Raw genomic sequence first — 21762 nt, forward strand, 5'->3', positions numbered from 1 at the left:
ATTCATTCTACGCCCAGCCAGCATGGCTCAGTGGTAGAGAGAGCATAGACCTATGAACCAGGAGGTCATGGTTCGATTCCAGATCAGGGCACATGCCCGGGCTGTGGGCATGATCCCCAGTATAGGGCATGTGCAGCCAATCAGTGCTTCTCTCTCATCACTGATGTTCCTATCTCTCTCCCTCTCTCCCTCTCTAAAATCACTAAAAATTAATAAATAAAATAAAACCACTACAAGTGACTGGCTGGTGTGGTTCAGTGGTTGAGCATCGACCTATGAATCTGGTCAATCCCCAATAGGGAGCATGCAGGAGGCAGCCAATTAATGATTCTCTCTTATCATTGTTGTTTCTGCCTCTCCCTCTCTGAAATCAGTAAAAAAATAAAATTTAAAAATAAAAAATAAAACAACTATAAGCAAGGCTGTAAGGTATTCAGAATCTATGAAATCTAGTATACTGACATAATCATTTTTCCCTGAGCTATATTTTGAAATCTATTACTTCTTTATTTTTTATAACATGACTTCGATTTATCTATTAAAAAAATGGAAAAATGCAAAGTAAGAAAACACAAAAATATGTTAACAAAGAGAACAACAGACCCATAATGGTACAACCTAGACATTACCACCATTGGTATATTTCTTCTATTTCTGCTTTTTTTCTGATGTTCCCTTTCCATGAGAAAATTTTGTAGCTGTTTTAATTCAGCAGTGCCTGGTGACGCATCCCCACATCTCCTGTCCATCCTACCTGAGGTCCAGTCCCCAGGTGTGGTGAAGGTACATCCAGCTGTGCACTCGGTTTGGCCGTAACCTTCATAAACCTTCAAGCAAAACATGGAAACCACACTGTAGGCACACAGCCTCTTGCAGCTGGCTGGCTGCCTGCCTCAGCCAACTAAGCTCCCACCCTGACACCTGCTGCTCCGTGCTGGGCGTGGTGGGAGGGAGGTGCTCTAGAGGCAGGTAAATCCAGGTGAAGCTGAACACAGATAACAGGTGTGGCTACTTTGCTTGGAAGAAGTGCTACTTTTACTACACTTAGTAGATAAACTTAAGTGGTTTGGGTTAAAGATGTCTGACCTATTTTCAACTACTGACTCTATTTTTTATTTGGATAATATGTATTAAAGACAAGTACTTTAAAATCTACTGTACGGTTTACTTTGTAAGATATTCCCCTCCAGAGCCTCGTGTGTTTGCAGGAATAAACCACATGGGAGATTCTGCTCTTAGAAGTGGTCAGGCCACGATGGGGTAGAAGAGGCCAGCGGCTTTGAAAGTATAAAAAGTGAAGCATGCACATCAATGAAATAGATGTGCCTACTTTACTTAAAACCCTTCAGTCACAGCCATGTCACTATACCCTGCATATGTAAAAACTTAATACATTTTAACCAAATGGGTCAATGAAGGAATGGAATTTTTAGCGATGACAAAACCTATTGAATCAAATGACAAAACACAAATGGACTTTCAGCATCCCCTCCCCTGTGCTCCCTTTCTGGATTGGGCGATATTTTACAGGCTGAAGAATGCAGAGAGGCTGCTACAGGCGTGCTGCAGATTCCCCAGCACATTGATGCTCCACATAGTTTATCAGCCCCCTTTCCCAGACTGGATGCACCTGGGCTTTCCATATGTCAAAAGATCATACTGGCTTTCAGTGGCACTGGGATGTTTTCATCCTCAGAGGAATGGAGCTTCTATTCCACAAAAATCTTGCCCCCAGGGCCTTTCCCTGTCCTCACACACATCTGCTTGCCGCCCCCCGCCCCCGCCCCCCGCCCCGGGAAGGCCACATGAAGGTAATACCTGGCACCCCAAAGCTGCCCGAAGGAATCCCAGGACTGTTGGTGACGCGGGGGCTGCTCCAGTCACAATCATCCGCACACACCCACCAAGGCTGGCCTGTGGGAGAGAAGAGTCTGGCAAAGTCTGTGCTTCTGGAAGTGGCGTCTAAGGCCACTCATCTTGGCCTCAGCCAAGGTCAACATTCAACAATTGGACCCCACTTGCACCCAGGGTAGGGATCAGAGAGAAGGCCTCAACATGAGCTGAGGAAGTCTGTTCTTCAAAATGAACAACCCAGGCAGCTGTGCAATATGGCCAACTCTATTATGTCTTTTGAGATAAGTGCCATTAATCTATGTGGCATTCTATAATTTTGGTTCTACTTTCCTTAAAATACACAGCTATTCCCTCACTCTCCCATCATTTGCAACCATCCAAAAACAATTACTTAGGACAATTCCTTCCCACTTCCACGTTAATGGCCTAGCCTTTTTTCATTTAAAAATCAATACTGTACTCTGCTCTATTTACTATGCAGTGGACAAAGAAGTCTTTAAATATGTTGTTTATGGAAGTTGAGCCAAGAGAGTTTAAATATTAATTTCCATAGCTAAAAATATAGTAAGAAAAACTGAGTAATGATACTAATTAACTACACATTCCTTGGATAATGCAGGACTTTGGAAACTTTAGTGGGGATCCAGAGATGAGCAATTCATGATCAGCTGGTTTGGGAGAAGCTGAAGGGACAGGACAGAGGAAAAACAAAGGAAGATTCTTGGGCCCAGCCGGAATGGCTCAGTGATTTCGTGTCAACCTATGAACCTGGAGGTCACAGTTTAATTCCTAGTCAGGGCACATGCCCAGGTTGCAGGCTCAATCCCCAGTGTAGGGTGTGCAAGAGGCAGCCAATCAATGATTCTCTCTTATCATTGATGTTTCTATCTGTTTCTCCCTTCCTCTCTGAAATTAATTAAATAAAAATTATTTTTTTAAAAGGAAGATTCTTGGCTATCCAAGAACCTAATGCTGCTGGAAAGCCACCATGGCCAGAGCTACAAAAAGGGCCAAGTGAACCTTCAGGCCCCAGGAGCTCTCTGGTGGACCTGACCACCAAGGCAAAGCTCCCCGTTGCCTATGGAAGTCAAGGGACCTACTTTCTAGGAGTCCTTCCTGCTGTTTGCCTTTGGACCAATATAACACATCTCCAAATAAGAAAAACGAGTCCTTTAAGATTTCAACAGTAGCTTAAGCTTTGATTTCATGACCAATTGAGTTATTATTTTATAAGATTACTGTATACCACTGGGATGAACTTCTCTAATTCTTCTGTAAAGTCGCCCATTAGACCCTTGCGTGTCTAGAATCACTTGTTCATTCTCTTACCTGAATCTTATTAAAGAAGAGCTCATCCCAGATACTATCATTCCTGATGATTCCGCTCCGGACTTCAGCCTGTTTACGCTTTGCTGCAAACTCCAGGAGCCAGCGCTTCAGTGGTGTGTTTGCCTGGCTGAAGATCTAAGGAGCACAAGTTGGAAACAGCTGCTGGGCCTGTCCCACCTCTAGACACCCCCCTCCCCCCAGACTAGCCAACAGAGAAGCCACACTCCATTGGACCCCTATAGGAGGTCACTGAATGCATGATAGCCAGCCCAAGGTCAATGCTACCGAGGTGTGAGCATGTTGCGGGGCTAGTAATTCCTGAAGATAGGAGGGAAACAGGTGAGAGTCAGGGAATACAAGAGAACAGGCCATTTCCAGGACCTGCGGGTGGAAGCTTGGGAAGCCTGCCTGGGGCTTCAGACCCCATCCGCACAGGCATCTATCTACCCCTCAGCCTGGCCAGAGACTGACTCCCTGTGGGCTCACCTTGTCGTACATCCGGTTCAGCAGTCGTGGGACCACAGGGAAGATGGTGGGGCGTAGAGCCTTCATGTCATCTGAGAGGAGACGGATGTCTCCCTGGAAGAAGCCGACGCGCCCTCCGTGGCAGTAGACAACAGACTGGAAGGGGAGAACAGGAAGGGAGGAGTCCCTCAGGGTGGGCACTCCTGGCTGCACTTCAGAGCCATCCACAGTTCTGCCCTACATGGAGGGCGCCCATGACCCCCTACCCCAGCTCTGGCTGCTGCCATGAGACACTGAATAGCATCTGAGGTGACACCCTCCCTCCCTCACCTCTCCACCTTCCCACATGGTCCCGCTCAGGCACGGGGAGAAGCAGCAGGAGACAGGGTGGAGCCTTTGGAAGATATCAGAGCAGTGGATCCCACTGTGCCTGCCCCTCCTGCTCACTCCCAAACCCTGGGCGGAGCTTCCCAGAGGACTCGGGTCTCTGAGCTGCACTACACCCTGTGGCTGGGTCTGCTTCAGGTCTCAAAGAGCCAGCAGTTTCCCTGGGACACCTCAGCAACTCTGGGAGGGTGATCAGTGTCCGTGAGAACTGGACGTGCTGCTGATGTTGGGGGAGCCTGCTGGTTGCTAGTGGGACTAGCAGTGTGCCAGGGGCCTAATATATGCTCCTTTTAAAAAAATATTTTTATTGATTTCAGAGAGGAAGGGAGAGGGAGAAACAGAAGCATCAATGATGATAGAGAATCATTGATCGGCTGCCTCCAGCAGACCCCCCTACTGGGAATCGAGTCCATAACCCAGGCATGTGCCCTTGGAACTGAACCCAGACCCTTCAGTTCACAGGCTGATGCTCTACCCACTGAACCAAACCAGCTAAGGCTATGCTCCTTTCTTTAATGCTCACAGCAAACCTATAAGGGAGACAGGATTTTATATTGCCATTTTATAGGCGAGAAATGCAAAGCTGGGAGAGGTAAAGGGACCTGCCCGGTCACAAACTAGTTCGCAGTACTGCTGGCATTCTAATCTAGGTCTGGAAAGTTGAAAAACATGCCCTGATATGCCATATCTCCCCCAAGGAAGAAGGGAGAGGCTTAGAAGAAAATTTATTCACACGATGGTCCCTGGAGTGACACAAGTGGGAGAATTCTTTGTGAACCCCCACCCTGCCAATACCTCTACCCCCACAAGGCCTGTCTCAGGGCCAATCACAACGCCAGTCCCATCTACAGCCTGAGGGGTCATGACAGTTTGATTGCTCATCTTTACTGCCTTTTCTTTTTTAGGGGTTCCTGAGTAATGGAAGTTATAGAGCAGTGATGGCAAACCTATGACACGCGTGTCAGGTGACACGTGAACTCATTTTTTTGGTTGATTTTTCTTGTTAAATGGCATTTAAATATATAAAATAAATATCAAAAATATGAGTGTTTTACTATGGTTGCAAATATAAAAAAATTTCTATATGTGACATGGCACCAGAGTTAAGTTAGGGTTTTTCAAAATGCTGACACGCCGAGCTCAAAAGGTTCGCCATCACTATTATAGAATATAGATGTTTTGGCCATAAACAGAGCCATTCTGCATAAAGCTGGAGTGATAGAGCACTTCTGCACAGAGCTGCGCTGTTCCCTGAGCAATGCCATCGGCTGGGGCCTCTCTCAGCCCCAGTATGTCCACAGGTAAGATAGGGCAGACCTGGGGTCTTCCCTGGAGCAATGCTCCCAGGAGGGACAGGTGAGGTGGCCAAGATCCTCTGACCTCTGTGACCCCTGTGGTAACTTCTGAGAATAGGGCTGGTTAGGTCTACTTCCTGTGACAAGTGACACCCTGCTAGGGTTCTGGGTTCTGGGTACAGATTGTGCCTCCCTAAAGCCAGGGCCTTACCTGCACCATTCGCTCAAACATGTGTGCTAAAGGCAAATAGGAAATGTGCACATCCGCACAAGTGGGAGCCCACTGACTCTGTAAGAAAACAGAAGGAGCCCAGGCAAGGCCCGGTCAGTCAGGTGGGAGTCTTACCTGGATCACTCTCTCAAACATGTGAGCCAGAGGCAGGAAGGAGATGAGCACATCGTCCTGTCTCGGAAAGATCACTTTCTGCAGGTGATGGGCATGGGAGACAGAAAGGAAAGAAACACTGACAGGAAGACAACAAGAGAGTCATAAAACAATAAAGAGAAAATGGTCCTGGAGGGGGAGGGCAGTGGGGGGGGGGCACAGAGAAAGAGGTGAGATGAGAGGGAAAATGAGAGAGGAGAGGAAGAGAGAAAAGGCGAAGAAAAGAGAGGAAGAGAGAAGGAGTGAGCGAGAGAGGAGTGAGTGAAGGGGAGAGAGAGAGAGAAAAGGTGAAGAAGAGAAAGAGAGAGAGAGAGGAGAAAGAGAGAAAGACAGGGACAGGGCAGCATAGGAAGCGGAGTGTTAGGTCACAGCGCCAATGCGTCTAGGTTATCTGCAGAAGCAAGGAGTCAAATGAAGCACATATAAACCAGCAGAGCCGAGCTCCGCAGGGAAGTCTCCTTTTGGGAAGGGCCTGTACCTCTCACTCCAGTCAGTCGGCGCAGGACAGCCTCTTCCCCCTCCCCACAGCTGCAGGGTCTGCCCTGGGCCCCCTGTCACCCGCCTCCCTGGGCCACCTGGGCAGCCATTCAGAGGTCTCGGCTTGTCAGCACTTTCTAGTCCCTCCAGAGAAAGGGGCCCAGAAAACCCTAGATCAGTGATGGTGAGCCTATGACACGCGTGTCAGAGGTGACACGCGAACTCATTTTATTGGTTGATATTTCTTGTTAAATGGCATTTAAATATATAAAATAAATATCAAAAATATAAGTCTTTGCTTTACTGTGGTTGCAAATATCAAAAAATCTCTATATGTGACACGGCACCAGAGTTAAGTTAGGGTTTTCCAAAATGCTGACACGCCGAGCTCAGAAGGTTCGCCATCACTGCAGATGGACACCAACTATGGCTGGGGTACACGCCCTGGAGGGGGCAAGGCCAAGCCCCAAACAGATGGTTGAGTCAGGCCTCACAAGCCACGGCCTGGAAACAGGGCCTTCAAGGGGAAGGCTGAGAGGGAGCCCTGCTGTGTCCCCTGAGCCCACGGCTCACAGATGGACTGACCTCAGGGATGGGGAAGGGCGAGTGGGTCTGAGGTCAGGGATGAGCCTGCCTTCGGCTTTCGTTTGCTGGACTTCCCCCCTCTCTGTCCTGCTGCAGACACCTGGACAAGACCTGGGACCCTGGCTCATGGCTATTGGCTCCTGACCAGGGCTCTATCCAATAAATATCTAACTGTTTGGGGAAATCCTCTCCATACTGTCATCTCCTACGGTGTGGGTGGTGACTTTTCTCCACGGTGGTGAAAAAGGCCTCACTTATATGAAAAGGTGCATTCCTTGCTCCTGAAGGAAACTGTAGGACATTCGGATACTCACCACTTGTGGGAAAAAGGTCCTTCTTTCGTAGCCAATCAGGCCAAGATATCAAGCTTTTAAATTTTACCTTTTTAAGTACAGTCTTATAAACTAGCAGTCAATATTGTTTCTCAGACTCTAGTAGTCCTTAAACACAAAATGACTGAATGAAACCCTAGCCTACTTGAACAACAACTTATTAAAGACTAGAGACCTGGTGCACGAATTTGTGCACGGGTGGGGTCCAGCCAGGCACCCAGATCGGGGCAATCGAGGGGTGGGGCCAGCGGGGGGGCGGGAGGAGACTTGGGAGGTTGGCTGGCCAGCCCCACCCCCTGGTCAAACTCCTGTGGTCGAGGGGACAATTTGCATGTTAGCCTTTTATTGTATAGGATTACTTTGTAAATAAAGGTATGTACATAACTAGAGGTAGAACAGTTTTTGAAGTTCAAAATGCAAAAACAGATTTATGTGTTTTTCCTTCTGGGATCTTAGCACTCTTAGAAATCAATTGATTATGTATCAGGTGCGGTTCATTTAAGTGTTGGGGGTTAAAAACATCTGTAAAAGTGGGGTTGCTCTAAAGAGAATAGAAACTCCTGCCTGTGAAAGGCAGCCCAGATTATATTATGTAGAGGGGGTGGGGGGAGGGGGGAGAAAACAAACCCCCAAAACCTCTAAAGTTTGAGGATTTCCTCGAGACACCTGCATTAGTAAGTCTACTTTATTCACCTCTGTCACTTTCAGAAAGCCTGAGAAATCAGCCACCACGTTCCCATGGGTCAGCATTGCACCTTTTGGGTTCCCTGGAAAGAGAAAGCAAGAAGGCAAATTATTCGGAAGCTCGAGGGCCACTCCTGGAGAACAGCACCCAAGTCCGCAGTCCCAGACACCCGGCGCTGTCCACCCACGCCTCTGGCTTTCGTCCACAATGCCTTCATTGTGGGAGGCGTAGGCAGATGTATGCTGCTTCAGGGACCTTTATCCTGTACCTGAAGCCCACCTGGAGGCTCCCAGCAGCTTAGGCCCAGAAGGCAAGTGACACAGTGCCTCAAGGGACTGGCCACTTGTGACCTGAGCCTCACCTCCTGCCTCCCTCAGGGAGCACAGGCTCCTGGCTCCCGGTCTCCTCACATACTCCCAGCACCCTACGCTCCTCTCTGGGCTGGAGCAGATCTAGTCTCCAGAAACCTGCAGCAACTCTGCTGGCGGGAGACTTCCTTGCTGCATCGGTACTTGGAAGGCTCAGGTGCGGACCAAGCTGGAGGCCAGAGGGCTGGGCAGGATGGGACATGGATGGCCGTGCTTTCTCGTGGCATGACCTGTCACTACTGCTTGTGAGGAAGCCAGGGCTGACTCAGAGGACCTGAGGCCTGGTGGGGACCTGCCGTAGACCAATTCCAGCATGTCATAATTTTAAGAGTTTCATCAAAAGGTTGATGAGACTTGGGGACTCAACAGGGTTGAGTTACACATGTAGTCACCATCTGGGAATGGCTAAAGGCATTTCCCCAAACCTGAATAGGAAACTGATTGTGGCTGCCAGACAGTTAAAGGGCATCTTAATCTACATGTCATTGCCTCCTACTGGCCAAACACCTGAACAGCCGTAGGCTATTCCCCCATCCTGACAATGGACCCTGTACCCTTTGAAACCTTACCCTTTCAAGTGTATTATCTCCACCTTGCCTTAGGACAAATTGTGTTAATAAAAGCAAGGGTCCTAGACAAGGAGGTACTCTTCAGTTCCTTTAGCTGAAGGTCCTCTGACCCCCAATGCCTTTCAAAATTATATCTCGTCTCTGGACTCTTCAATAGTGTCTGGATTCCTATGTCATCTACGCGCAGCCCCTTTTCCAGATTCCTGAACCCTTCTTGATGCTGGGACTTGAACCCCGGCAGGGACCCAGGCCCAGCAGGCTGGGGAGGGGGGCTGACTTGGCCACCATGTCATGTTAGGGAGGACACAGCACTGGTGTGCTGCTGGCAGGTCAGACTGAGCTCAAATCCCGGCCTGGCCTCTCACTGCCAACAAGCTGTCCCTCCTCACTTTCCTTACCTGGAAAACAGGGACAGTGATACCCACCTCAGAGGACTTCTATGTGCTTTAAGGACTTGGTCCATGCACAAAAGATGTTAAACTAGAAGTTTCCACTGAGCCAGCAGATGCAATAGCTGTAAAACTCCAAGAGAGAGTGGCCAGGCCGTGTGCAGAATCCCCATCCCCCGCCCCCCAAAATATCAAGTGAACCAATATGGTATTTTGCAACCCTCACCAGAAAGCTGTAATCAGGGGCTAGTGAGTAGAAATGAAGAGCATTACACTGAATCAGCAATCACCCATGAAACAAAGAGCAAGTTTTAAACGTCTTTCTCAAACCATCTCCCAGCTTCCCCTTCTCATTTATTCACCCTCCCCACCTGCACGTGGTACGAGAAGGTAGGAGCCTCCACTAGCCAGGGAGGAGGAGGAGGAACACCCGACAGGAAGAGAGGAAGGGCAGGATACGCCTTCCTCACCAGGCCAGCAGTCAGCCCAGCCAGGAAGGGAGAGGTCGCAGGCAAGCGGACTGATTCATAGTTTGGAACACTTGTAATTCTGAATTAAGTCCCATCATGGCGGAGAAGAAAATCTTTCCAGAATGATTCCACCACCAAAACCACAAGCCACATGTCAGGTTCTGATCACATTTTCCATCTCTCCCACTGAGAGAACAACGTAGCTCTTGATGAAGCTGGGCGCTGGGACACTGGGTGTGGAAGGGAAGCCACACCCGGGCTGTGATGCCAAGGACATGTGTGGCTCATGTGCTTGACAGGGAGATGATGACCAGAGGCACAGCACAGGCTTAGAGCAACATCAAGGAAATCCAAGCGTGCAGCCAGGCAGGGTGACATCAGGCAAGAGGCCTGCTCACTGCCCAGCTCTGTCCTGGCACCAGACACCCCACTGGAGTGGGAGGTGTGGCACTAATCACCACCTGTTTTCCAGTTCTGTACACCCCCCCCCAACCCCCACCCCACTGCAAATCCCCACCACATTGCAGACACAAAGCCTGGGCAGGATGGCTCAGCTTTCGATTGATCCCATCATCTGGGAAACCACTGGATGTGAGGCCTGTTATCTCCAGATGGGCAACAGCACATTTATGCACCATAAGTTCTTTTCCAGATACGGGGCAGCATCTGTGGCAGAGTGACCTGTTAACAGCCTGAGGGCAGTCTTGAATGGCAAGGGCCGAAAGCTAAAGGCCACAGCAGACCTGCTCCCTAACCCAGGCAGGGCAGAGGGACATGTCACCAAAATGTTATGTTGTAAAACTCATGACACAAAGCAACATAAGCCTGAAGGGCATTTCTGAATCCTGCGCTGGCTCTGGATGCCAGCTCCCGGTGAGCGAGTGCTGTGTTACTTTTTCTCTAACGGGGCTTAGCAGTGTGTGGGAATTCTCAGACCCACTTGAGTTAATGGCAAAAATCCATCTCGAGCCCTGGCCCATGTGGCTCACTTGGTTGAGCATTGTCCCATGCACCAAAAGGTCGCTGATTCCATTCCCTGTCAGGGCACATGCCCAGGTTGCAAGTTACATCCCCAGTCCGGGAGCATACAGGAGGCAATCAAATGATGTTTCTCACATCAATGTTTCTCCCTCTCTCACCGAAATCAATAAAAAATATATTTTAAAAATCCATCTCGATTCAATAAAGTTATGTTGATCACAATTATCCATATGGGCAGGGTGCCTTAGCTCTGTATCTGCAGAAGGCTTTGGGGGGGGTGGGGGGCCAGTTCACTGCCCACCAAGAGCTATCAACAAGGTGGGCCAGTCTTCAGGGTGGAGAAAGATGGCGAGAAACTTCTTGCCCATTTAGGGCATTGCAAGTAACTTCTCACGTCATCAGATGAGATGGAGGCAGCGATGGGAAGAACACTGACTGGGCTGGGAGTTGGCAGAGCAGGGCACAGGTCCAATGCTTCCATTTGCTGGTGTGTCTGCTGGGACAGCCCCATACCTGCTCATCTCACAGGCCGTGCTGAGGCGCCAGTGGCGCAGTGAGCGGGTGACCGGGGCACTGCAGTCTGTGAAAGGCTGTGCCTGTGCGCATTGTGCCTCCCCCAGGAAGCCGTTGCTGTCTGTTCCCGCTGATGCTGATGCTGACACGTGTGCCCTCTGTCAGCACCAGGCACGCAGTGCATTCGCCTCCCTTGTCCTCTTCCTGACAGCCGTGACCGTGGCACCAGCTCCAGCCTGCAGAGCACCTGCACTCCCTTTTATACACCTTCCCATCTCCTACTTGGCACCTTTAACCATCCTCAGCACAGATGAGAAACCAGGAACAATGGTGGCAGAGGGTTACATGACTGACTTATGGCCCCCCCGGGAAGTGGCTCTCGGACACCACCCCCAACACTCCTTCCGCAGTCCCTGACACAAAGACCAGGAAGCGAAGGGTAAGAGCTGCTTCTCATGGAGGAATGATGTGACCCAGCAGCCCAGCCTCCTCTGGCTCCAGCTCCAGGAAGTGGCAAGCCCCACCCTGAGCCTCCCAGTCCACACCTGCCCATCTGCATCCAGCCATCCTGTGCTGCGCTGTGCTGGGCCCATGTGTGAGAAAGCACTGGGAGTAGCAGGAGGGACCCAACGTCTGGAGCCAGGCACCGCACAAGGCTCAGCCCACGCCGGAGGGCACCAGAGACTTCTGCCGTCACCTGACCAGGCTGCCAGGGAAGGGTGCCGGTGGCCCTGGCTGGTGACCTGGGTGCTTCCGCTTACCTGTTGTGCCGCTTGTGAAACACACAATGGAGAGGTCACTGGGATTTGGGGGCTGCAGAGGTGAGAAGAGATGTGTGTTAAAGAGACCGGATGTGGCCAGCCAGGGACTAAGAGCCCTGGGCCCCTCCACCAGCCAGCCCCTCTGTGTACTGTGTGTCGGCACATCTGTGTGCCCGTGTCCTGCAGGCAGGCAAGTCCCCAGGAAAGGGGAAAAGAAGCTGGGGCACGGCCATCCACCTGTCCACACGCCCGGTCCTGCTGCCTTGAGTCTGGGGTGAAATCTAGATGGAATGGGGCTGCAGTGGCCACATCTAAGCCTCAGCTAAAGATCTGACCTTTCGAGTGGATGAGACCCAGCTCCCTCCTTCCTTCCTACTTTCTCCCCAGTGGCTGTGGTTAGGCTTGAGAATGGGACGTGTAGTCCAGGGAACTAAGCTGCCCACGGTGTCACCAAGACTGCTCTGCATCAGGCCCTTGCCCTGGCACCGGGCACGGAGTCCTGGGCTCACTGGGAAGAGTCCACTACAACTGCTTACACATAGAGGATGGCTTTCCAGAGAAGGTGACATAAGTAGAGATTGAAAAACAAGCAAGATCTTTCCAGATGAAGGGAGGGTGAGGAACTAGCCCTAACAGGCAGAGGCACGAGAGGCCGGGGGGCTGTTCTTAGAGCAGCTCCCTACGGCTGGGGCACGATGGCTTCGAGGTGGGCACACACCAGGGGCTACTGGTGAAGGGTCCTGGGAAATGGGGCTGTGGCCTGCTTAGGCCTGTGGATGAGAAAGCTCATGGGTGCTGAAGGGAGTGGGGAGGCCTTTGTTGGGAGGAGGGCTGGAGGCAGGAGGCCTTGTCAGAAAGCTGAAAACCCCTGAACAGCCCCTCCAGGGAGCAGCAAGTCTCACTGGTGATTTGACCCTAGGCAACATCACTGGGGATGACACACAGAAAAGATGAACAAAGACAGCAGAAGCCACTTGGCCACTCGGCCCCAGAGTCCACTACGGGTTCTGTTGCTGCTTCTGTCCATCCCATCCTCTGGGGGGTTCACTACATTCAAAGGGAAAAGGAAGACGTCACAGGGGAAAAGTTCCTGTAGAACTAAGGGTGGCCAGGACTGGCTGCCCTTTCTTCCTCCTCCCAAACGTCGGATTCCTGGTTCCAGGTCTCTCTGGGGACCCTCGCCCACAGAAGTCCCGGGCACTCCGAGTGGCACTTCCTGAGTTGCTCGAAGGCGTTCCTTATTACCGCGGGGTTGCTGATCTGGCCTGTCTACTGAGCCCTGCGCACAGGCCCCACACACCATCCTGCTCAACCAAGACCTGCTGGCAGGTGAGCTCACCACAGGAACGTGAAGATTCTGTTGGCCGCACTCCTAGAGGAGGAAAATACTGATTTTAAGTGCTCAGAAGTTGTCATTGATAATAAAATAAATAAATAAACAAACTTCACAGTATGCCTTGCTCCTGCACCAAGCCCTGGAGTTCAGGATTCTCTGCCTAGACGAGGCCCATTTCACCACCTCAGTGGCCTCTCCTCAGATACACATCTAGGCTTAGGCTACCCCCGCCACATTACAGATGGGGCCTGAGGCCCAGGGAGAGGCCAGGCGCTGTGCACATGCACAGTGGGGCAGACAGCTTGAGGTGCCCATGGTACATCTGGACACATGCTCAGGACAGAGTGGCTGGGTGGCCTGGGCTTCCAGATTAGTCAGGCCTAGAGGGGTGGATAGGGGTTGCCAGCACAGATGTGGCCCCTAAGCCATGAAGGGTGCAAGTATACAGACATGGGTACAGTTAGGAGCAGGGAGAAAGGAGGGGAACTGGAGGGCCCAGGGGCCTAGATCCCATAGGGCAGAATTGGGTCAGCTGCTACTGCGCAGGGCCTGAGGCCCTGGAGGCCAGGATTTCCTGTGTTACTCCAGCAGGCACCAGCTGCCACCAACCTGATATCTTTGGGGAGGCCACGCACAGAAAAACAGATTCTGCTGGTTGCTAGGGGTCTGGGACACATTTCAAGAACCTCTCCCTGACTCCTAGACCTCAGGTCTACAATCTTCAGGCTCAGGCAGACGATGGCTGTGGCTAGCTGGAAATGGGGAGGCTGACACCACCACTCCCCTGGTGTGCCTGTGTCATTAACTGTGCCAGCCACTGAGCCCAGAGGATGCCTGTGGGCACTGACCCCACCAACCACCACCAGCCCCGTGCAGCCTGCTCTGTCTCAACCCTCACGTGGCCTAATAGCCCATGGCATCTACCCGAGGGGCAGGTAATTGGCAACTCTGGCTTGGTGGCCAAATGAAGGACCCAGGGGCCTAGATCCCATAGGGCAGAATTGGGCTCAGCTGCTACTGCGCAGGGCCTGAGGGGAGTGGGGAGGCCTACGCTGGCCCAGCAAACAGCTCAGACAGAAGCAGCCCTCACCTCCACAGCCTGCATGGACTTAATGACCACTCCACACCCCTGCCCTCTGTCTTTCAGAGCTTCCTCAAACGGGTCCATGAGGATGATCATCTTGAGTCCTGGAATCGTCTTCCTCTCCACATGCTCCAGCAGGAGCTGGGCCTTCTGAGGTTTGTCCACTATCACGGTGCTGATGTCAGCTGCAGGGACCATCCAAGAGAGTCAGGCTGTGACTGTGGGCCGGCAGCACATGCCGGGCACCAGAATCAGGGGCTATGGGTGCCACAGCTGGTGTGTAAGGAAATAGGCAAGACAGGCCCTCTGTCTTATGTGCATGGAGGCTGGATGGAGCCAAGGGCAGAAGGCCACGGCACCTCCTGGAGCGGTTTCCAACCAGCCCTTTGCTGCTGGCTCAGCCTCTATCATGCCGGGTCGCTTGAGATATTTACCACCAGCAGCGTCTGCCCGCAGCTGCAGTGACCCACAGAGGCGGGCAGCCCATGTGGGGGCTGGTGCAGAGGCTCCTTCTTGGCAGCTAGGCCCTGTGGAAGGAGCCTGGTGGTGAAGTCTAACTGGGGGCAGCTGGACTCAGGAAGCCACTCAGGGGCCAAGGTGGAAGCCCCTGGTGCTCTCTGAGAGTAGAAGCAAAACGCTTCTGATTAGTGTTAGACGACTGGCATAACCTGAGAGGCTGTGGCCAGGGGCTAGATGCCAGCGGCAGGGAGGGGCAGTGGTGGGCTCACCTGTGTTGATGATGTAGCGGATAGCCCCAGGGCCCAGGGTATCATAGAGCGGGACCACCACCATAGAATACGTGTAGCAGGCAAGCTCTGCGATGATCCACTGTGAAGACAGGTGGGTCAGGGGTGGGAGAACACAGAGCAGATAGGAGGGCTGTACTTCCCTGAAACCCTGGCAACCAGGGTCCTTGCTCTAGATCCTGCGATGAGAGGGCTCTTTTCTGGGCCCTCTGCATGTGGCAAGGAATCCGAGAGGCCAATGGGTTGTGCCTGCTCATGCACAGCCTTCTAGACCAGGGGTCCTCAAACTATGGCCCGCGGGCCACATGCGGCCCGCCGAAAACATTTATCCAGCCGGCCGGGTGTTTTTGCCGCCACTGTGTGCATAGGAATTTGTTCATAGTTTTTTTTTAAACTATAGTCCGGCCCTCCAACGGTCTGAGGAACAGTGAACTGGCCCCTGTTTAAAAAGTCTGAGGACCCCTGTTCTATACCATGCTTGCTCTAGGGAATTCTGGGACCCAAACAACCCCATGCCAATTTCCAGGGCTGGCATGGGCTTCTTCCCCAGGCTCTTCCTTTCCCCTGGCTCCGGGAGCAACTGTGTGTTGGACTGGGTGGGGTGCGGATGGAGCTTGGCTGGGATGTCCATCCCTGATTAGGGACAAAGCCACGGGAGCAGGAGGGTGTGGCCCTACAAACAGTGGGGCAGGGCCCAACCCCCTACTCCATCGATACTTTTAAAACCAGTCAAGGTCAATACTCACCTCTGGTCTATTTTGTGCAAAAACACCAATAAACTGATCTGTACATGCTTTACAATTGTGCTGGAGAAGTCCGGATCCTAGAAATTCAGCCCTGTTGGCCACCTGCACACGGATGTGGGGAAGAGATGAGAAAGCAAGGAGTCTTCAGCAGAGGAGGGAGACCCCCAGGGAGGACTCCTACAAGTTGAGAGACCTCCCCAACTCCCCACGCAGGTGACTGGCAGCCATGTGAGCTGCTGCCAGGAGTTTGGCAGACAGGCCAGGCAAGGAAAATATGACCTTCTGAGACCCAGCAGGGTGCCTGCAAGCCCCTCAAGTGCCAGGCCTGGGAGGGCAGACAGAGTGGAGCCTGTCCTCTATCACTCACCTCCTGGTAGGACAGCCACTGATAAGGCTGCTTGGGCTTCCTGAAGCCAAGACACGGTCCATTCCCTGCAGAGAGAGAAACAGGCCTTGTGCAAAGGAGGAGGGTAGGGTGGAGGTGCCAGCAAACACCCAAATGGACGCCCCATAGTGTGGGGTGGTCCATGGGCCAAATGAACTCCCCCCCACAGCTGCCTATCTGACCTGCTGAACCCCCAGAAGGCCTAAAGTACACAAGCATGGCATCACCCTGGGGCTCAGGGAGGTCCAGGAATGGGGGCTGGCACAGGGCTGGTTCCCACCAGGACCTGTGTGATGCAGCCCCAGAGAACATGGAGACCTGGGGCCACTGGGCAGAGGTGGCAGTTTGCCTCTCTGCAACCACCTCCCTTTGGCTCATACTCAGGGTCATCCAGACATCTCAGAGGCTTGGGTTCAGAATCATGCCCAGCCAGTGGTCTGGCGGTTCAAGGCTCCCCAGGGGCTGCCAATGGAAGATACAGAGTATGGGCTAAGCGACCGCCTAAGGTCAGTTAGTCCCGGGGCTGGAACAAAGCTGAGGTCAACCCTTTGGCCACATAATGCAGCTACTTCTCTGATTGGATGGGCAGAGGGCCAAGAGTGGCTTCTCTTCTCTGAACCTGGGCACCGTTTATCTGCCATGCCCCTGGCACCATGCTGGCTCACCCCCACCTGCCGCAGCTCCTGCACACCCCAATGGTTCCTCTCACCTGAGATGCTAAGCCCACGACGGAACACCTGGTACATGGTCCTGGCATCATCGTAGTAGTGGGTGAGCAGCTGAGGGCCATCCCCAATCACGGATCGCCGGGCCCCACCACTGCCCTACAAGCCAAGCACAGGCAAGAGAAGCTGGCTGAGGCAGGCAGAGGCTTGAGGAGAGAGCCCCAGCATGCACCAGTCTGTACACAGCTTGGATACACACCCAGTTGGGGCTGGGACATGCTGTGTGCACTCATACACACTTGGACTGTATACACACAAACTATATACAAGTTCACGTACACATGGCTTATACACACCTGACCTGTATGCACCCACACACAAACACAGGCTCATGCACACAGGCCCAGTACACCTCTCTCTCTCTCTCTCTCTCTCTCTCTCTCTCTCTCTCTCTCTCTCTCTCACACACACACACACACACACACACAGAATCCACACACCAGGTCAGCATATACAAATGTCCAGAATTTCATTGGCTGCTCATACCACCTATGTCCCATTCATAAATGGAGCAGAGAGTGTTGGCTAGAGTTAGACAATGCCTGACTTCATGATCAAACCTGCCAAGGTATCCCCCTCAGCCCATCCATCATCTGCTGCGGCTATTCCTCTAGGTTAAGAATCATTTGAACGCCATCTGTCATTCACGTAACTGAATTTTCTGAGGACTAGCTGAAGGTACTTTCCCAGGAACTGAGAGGCCTAGGAGGCTGTGGAGAGCACAGAGCAGTGAGGTCCTGGGAGAGGAGCTGGCCTCTTGCGCCTCCTCCCCTGCCACCCTGCCACCCCTCCTCAGACTCCCCAAACCCAGAACTCTTCAGTACCACAGCTCCATCTCTTCTCTGAGCACGATTTGGGCTCCATTGGGCTGACCCATGGCCCGCCATCTCTTGATACATCAGGTCTCAGGAAAAATGTCTGAGAGCCATAAAACAGCCAAACTCAAAACCACGGGCAGTTCTCAACTGTTTGGTAATGGAAAGTTCTGCTTGGCCGGTGTCTGCTTCCTGAGCAACAGGCCCACCGATGAGGGAAGCTGGGGACAAATGCCATCAGACCTGGACAGCAATCGGGTGACAACAAGGACAGAGCAAGAGAGCATGCCAGGGACAGAAGAGGTTCAGGTGTGTGTGTCAGGGAACGGCTGCTGAGCTGGGTTTTGAAGGAGGCATAGGAGGCAGAATGAGGAGCAGGAAATGGTAGTCTTGCCAGACCAAGAGTAAGTGAAAATGCAAATGCAGGGGCAGGAGACACAAGTGCATTTGGGAAACAGTGGGCAACTCGTGGAGCTCCAAGTGATAAATGCAGGCCAGAGAGACTGCGGATCAAGGCAAGGAGTCTGGCCTTGGGTTGAGGGCAATGTGGAACCAGGGGAGGATTCTAAGGTGGGGTGAGTGACACGATCCAAATTATGTTTCTCACTCTGTAGCACACAGTAAATGCTACCGGGCCCTATATGATCTGGGCCCGCCTTACCTCATTTCCACTTTCTCCTCTGCCTACTCCACTGCACCCACTCTGGCTTTCTGTGCTCCTGGGTGAGAGGCAAGGGAGGGCTCAGTCTTCCAGGAAGGGTGGCCTTCCACACACTGTGCCCATGTGGGCCCCCCACACTGAGCCAGGGCCACTCCCCATCCAGACCCTATCCAGATCACTGTCACCTCCAGCCCAGACACCCCATGTGCCTGCCTCCTCACACCTGCCTCTGCCACAGTTACCCTTCCATGGCACAAACTGTCCCTACTACTGAAGACCCAAAATAAGTCCATGACGCCCCCCCTCCCAGGTCCCTGCCCAGTTCATGTGACTTTGGCCTTGTTGGCCTGTCCAGGTGAGTTGTCATTCTAAACTTACCCAAAACAACTCATTTTAGTGCTTTCTCTGTATCATCTCAGCAAATCCTACCACAGGCTCAGGAAGCAATGCTCTTTTTATTACTGTGGAGGAAACTGAGGCCCAGAGAGTTAACACACTGCCAAGACCATATGGCTAGAGAGGTACAGTCAGCCTTCAAACCCAAGGTCACCAAAGGCCATTCTTGTCATCACTCTGCTAGCCCATCCACAGCCTCTCTCCACTGCCCAGCCATCCCATAAGAATCACCACTTCCCACAGCCCACACCTGCATTATCACACACCTGTACCTTTGCACACATCATTCTTTCTGCTAGAAAGTGCCCAGAGGTCCCGGCCCTATCTCTGCCCTCCCCCACCAGGCAGAACTCTGCCATGTTTATGCTCACCAAGATGTACCATCAAGAGAAAAAAGCCAGTGGATGCAGCATGATATCATTAAAAAGGGAGTGGATACCTATACATTCTCTCATGGACAATTGTTAACATGGTTCTCAGGAGAGGAGAACTGGGAGGCTAGGGGAAGACGGGGGAAGCTTTTCAGTTTGTGTCTCTTCGATCCTCTTGAACTGTGTGAATATCTTATCTATTCAAAATGTATAGAGTTAAAGTTCAGAAAAAGGCAAATTTTTAAAGGCAAAATAAATCCCATAAACTTAATAGAAAAATAAATATCACTGGTCCTTCTGGACTGAGCTTAGAACACCCTTGTCCAGGGTGGGCCACTGCACCTTCTTCATCTTGTGTGGCCCGGGAGGGCGGGGTGCTGGGGTGGGCTCAGCTCTGGGTCATAGCAGCAGACCAGGGCTGGGCACAGGGAGAGTCCGGAAGGGAACTGGCCTGCCAGCCACCTGAGAACTTGCTTAGGTCTCCTACTGAGGCACCAATGAGCCAAGGCCCCTATTCAAGAAGCCGAGGCAAAGTAGAAGCCGGGGTCGAGGCCCTGCCCAAGGCTGAAAGTCTGGGAGAGGCAGAGGAGCATCTAGTAGGAGACCCTGCCCAAGGCCAATGGGGCTTGCTGGCTGGCTACCAGGGGAAATCAAGATTCTCTGAGCCATCTCAGGTCCAATAAGCCACAATTTTGGCTTCTACCTTTGAGGTGCCTGTCCTCTGCCCACTGTTTTCCACAGCTGACTGCTGGAACCCTGCTCACCTCCACTTCCTCTGACTGCATCAGGAGGTTGCACGGTGGTTGCAAGGCCTTGGGCCGGTGAGTGAACCAGTAGGCAAGGATGGCGGCCAGGGCGCCCACACTCATGAGGGTGGTGGCTGAAAGACTGTGGAAGAACTGGCCCAAGTCGCCCAGCTCGGACAGCCGCAGCATCCTCAGAATCTCTTGTGTCTGCATCTTCTCCAGAAGCAAGAGAATGAATTCTGCAGGAAACAAGAGGCGGGTGAGGGAGAAGGCCTGGGTGTGTCCTCCCACCTGTCTTGGATCGCAAGTGACACAATGACCTTAGCCAAATATACTGTGGGGCAGGCCCTGGGCTAGTGGCGTGTAGTCTCCTGGTGCAGCACAGGCATTCAGAAGCTGGATGCCTGGAAGGCGAGAGGCCGGAACACTTAGCAGTCACACCTGATAGTCAGTCATCCAACCAGTTTTCCTGAGAACCATATGCTCAGGCCCTGGGCCACGACTGATAGCTGCTTCCATATCTTCCAGGGGTTCTAACAGCTCTGGAGTCAATACTTCCTGAGCCCGGGGGCCCAGGTGCTCTGCCTCTGCTGTGTGGTCACAGTGTTTTGCTTATCTTTGCTGCTGGGGTGTAGAGAGAGCAGATGGCTGTGAGTACACCTGGTATAGTGCCCAGACTGAAGGGGTACAGAGTCCTTCCACTCCATCTCAAAGCTCCTAGCCCCAGGCCCTGACCTGAGGAAGACAGAGAAGACAAGGCCCAGAGCCCCCAGACTAGCCCTGACACCTACCTGCCAAGGGTCCTATAGGTGACCCAAAATGGGGTCTCCCCGGGCCCAAGCCCTGGCCCAAAGACCTACCAGGGCCAGAGGTAATGCTGGCACCCAGCATCATGAGAAGCTGGGGTGGGGCCCAGCCACTGCTCTGCTAGCCCCAGGCTGCTGACCGCTGTGCACTGTGGCTCTGTACTATCCTAGAGCAAGCACCAGGAGGCACAGCTGTCCCCACCTGTGCTGTCCTCCCTGGGATCCCATCAGCTAATGTTCAGAGGAAAAAGGAGGTGACAGAGAGGTGCAGTTGCATGACATCTACAGGTCTGCCAGCCTTATGAGGCCTAGCAGGGGTTGGGGCAGGGGGCGGTGCAGGGGGAGAGGGGAGGGAGGAGGTGGCTCCAGGCTGCCATGCACCATCCACAGGCACCCTCTGCATTGTCCCTTGACCTTTGGAAGCATGGCTGTGGTTTCCCTTCTTGGGAAACAATAAGAAACCCAGCAGCCACTCTGCAGCCAGGGGATACGAGCCAAACAGCAATTGCTTGACTCATGAGGGAGCAGAGATCTGCTGAACACCAATAAATGGTATTTGTACTAAATGGTAACATCACCACACCAGAGATGAAGTCAGTGATGTGCAAAGTCATTGCAGAGAAAGTGAGTAAAGTTCCTCGGTTCAAATCCCTCCTCCTTCACTTTGAACAGTGGTTCTTAACCTTCCTAATGCTGCAGCCCTTTAATACAGTTCCTCATGTTGTGGTGACCCCCAACCATAAAATTATTTTCGTTGCTACTTCATAACTGTAATTTTGCTACTGTTATGAATCGTAATGTAAACATCTGATATGCAGGATGTATTTTGCTACAAATTAAACATAAAGCATAGTGATTAATCACAAAAACAATATGTAATCATATATGTCTTTTCCGATGGTCTTAGGCAACCCCTGTGAAAAGGTTGTTCGACCCCCAAAGGGGTTGTGACCTACAGGTTGAGAACCGCTGACTTAGAAGCTACACAAGGTTGAGCGTATTCTACCTCTCTGGACCTCCACTTCCCCTTCTTTAAAATAGGGTAGGATCACTCAGGCATGTCAAGTTCCTTATACTGTATCTGGCATAGTTAGAGACAT

At 52.2% G+C, this 21762-nt stretch overlaps 1 protein-coding gene across 8 annotated transcripts in view; it reads right to left on the reverse strand.

Moving 5' to 3' along the window:
* Positions 1 to 21762, reverse strand: part of ACSL6 (acyl-CoA synthetase long chain family member 6) — a 56845-nt gene that overhangs the window by 18844 nt on the left and 16239 nt on the right. For 7 of the 8 annotated variants that reach the window (XR_009453061.1, XM_059698316.1, XM_059698313.1 and 4 more), the window contains exons 2-15: positions 19875 to 20095; positions 16852 to 16966; positions 16125 to 16189; positions 15758 to 15859; positions 14994 to 15093; positions 14272 to 14450; positions 13185 to 13217; positions 11846 to 11897; positions 7803 to 7876; positions 5677 to 5754; positions 3670 to 3804; positions 3184 to 3318; positions 1819 to 1914; positions 755 to 827 (exon numbers count right to left, since the gene is read on the reverse strand). Coding sequence is in view for 7 of the 8 variants with exons in the window: in XM_059698316.1 (XP_059554299.1) it covers positions 755 to 827; positions 1819 to 1914; positions 3184 to 3318; positions 3670 to 3804; positions 5677 to 5754; positions 7803 to 7876; positions 11846 to 11897; positions 13185 to 13217; positions 14272 to 14450; positions 14994 to 15093; positions 15758 to 15859; positions 16125 to 16189; positions 16852 to 16966; positions 19875 to 20095 (1458 nt within the window). In the remaining variant the exon portion in view is untranslated. Of the gene's footprint in view, positions 1 to 754; positions 828 to 1818; positions 1915 to 3183; positions 3319 to 3669; positions 3805 to 5541; positions 5620 to 5676; positions 5755 to 7802; positions 7877 to 11845; positions 11898 to 13184; positions 13218 to 14271; positions 14451 to 14993; positions 15094 to 15757; positions 15860 to 16124; positions 16190 to 16851; positions 16967 to 19874; positions 20096 to 21762 lie in introns of all 8 variants that reach the window. The other variant, XM_059698315.1, reaches the window with a different exon arrangement.

Source organism: Myotis daubentonii, chromosome 5, assembly GCF_963259705.1.
Source record: "Myotis daubentonii chromosome 5, mMyoDau2.1, whole genome shotgun sequence".
Taxonomy (NCBI): domain Eukaryota; kingdom Metazoa; phylum Chordata; class Mammalia; order Chiroptera; family Vespertilionidae; genus Myotis; species Myotis daubentonii.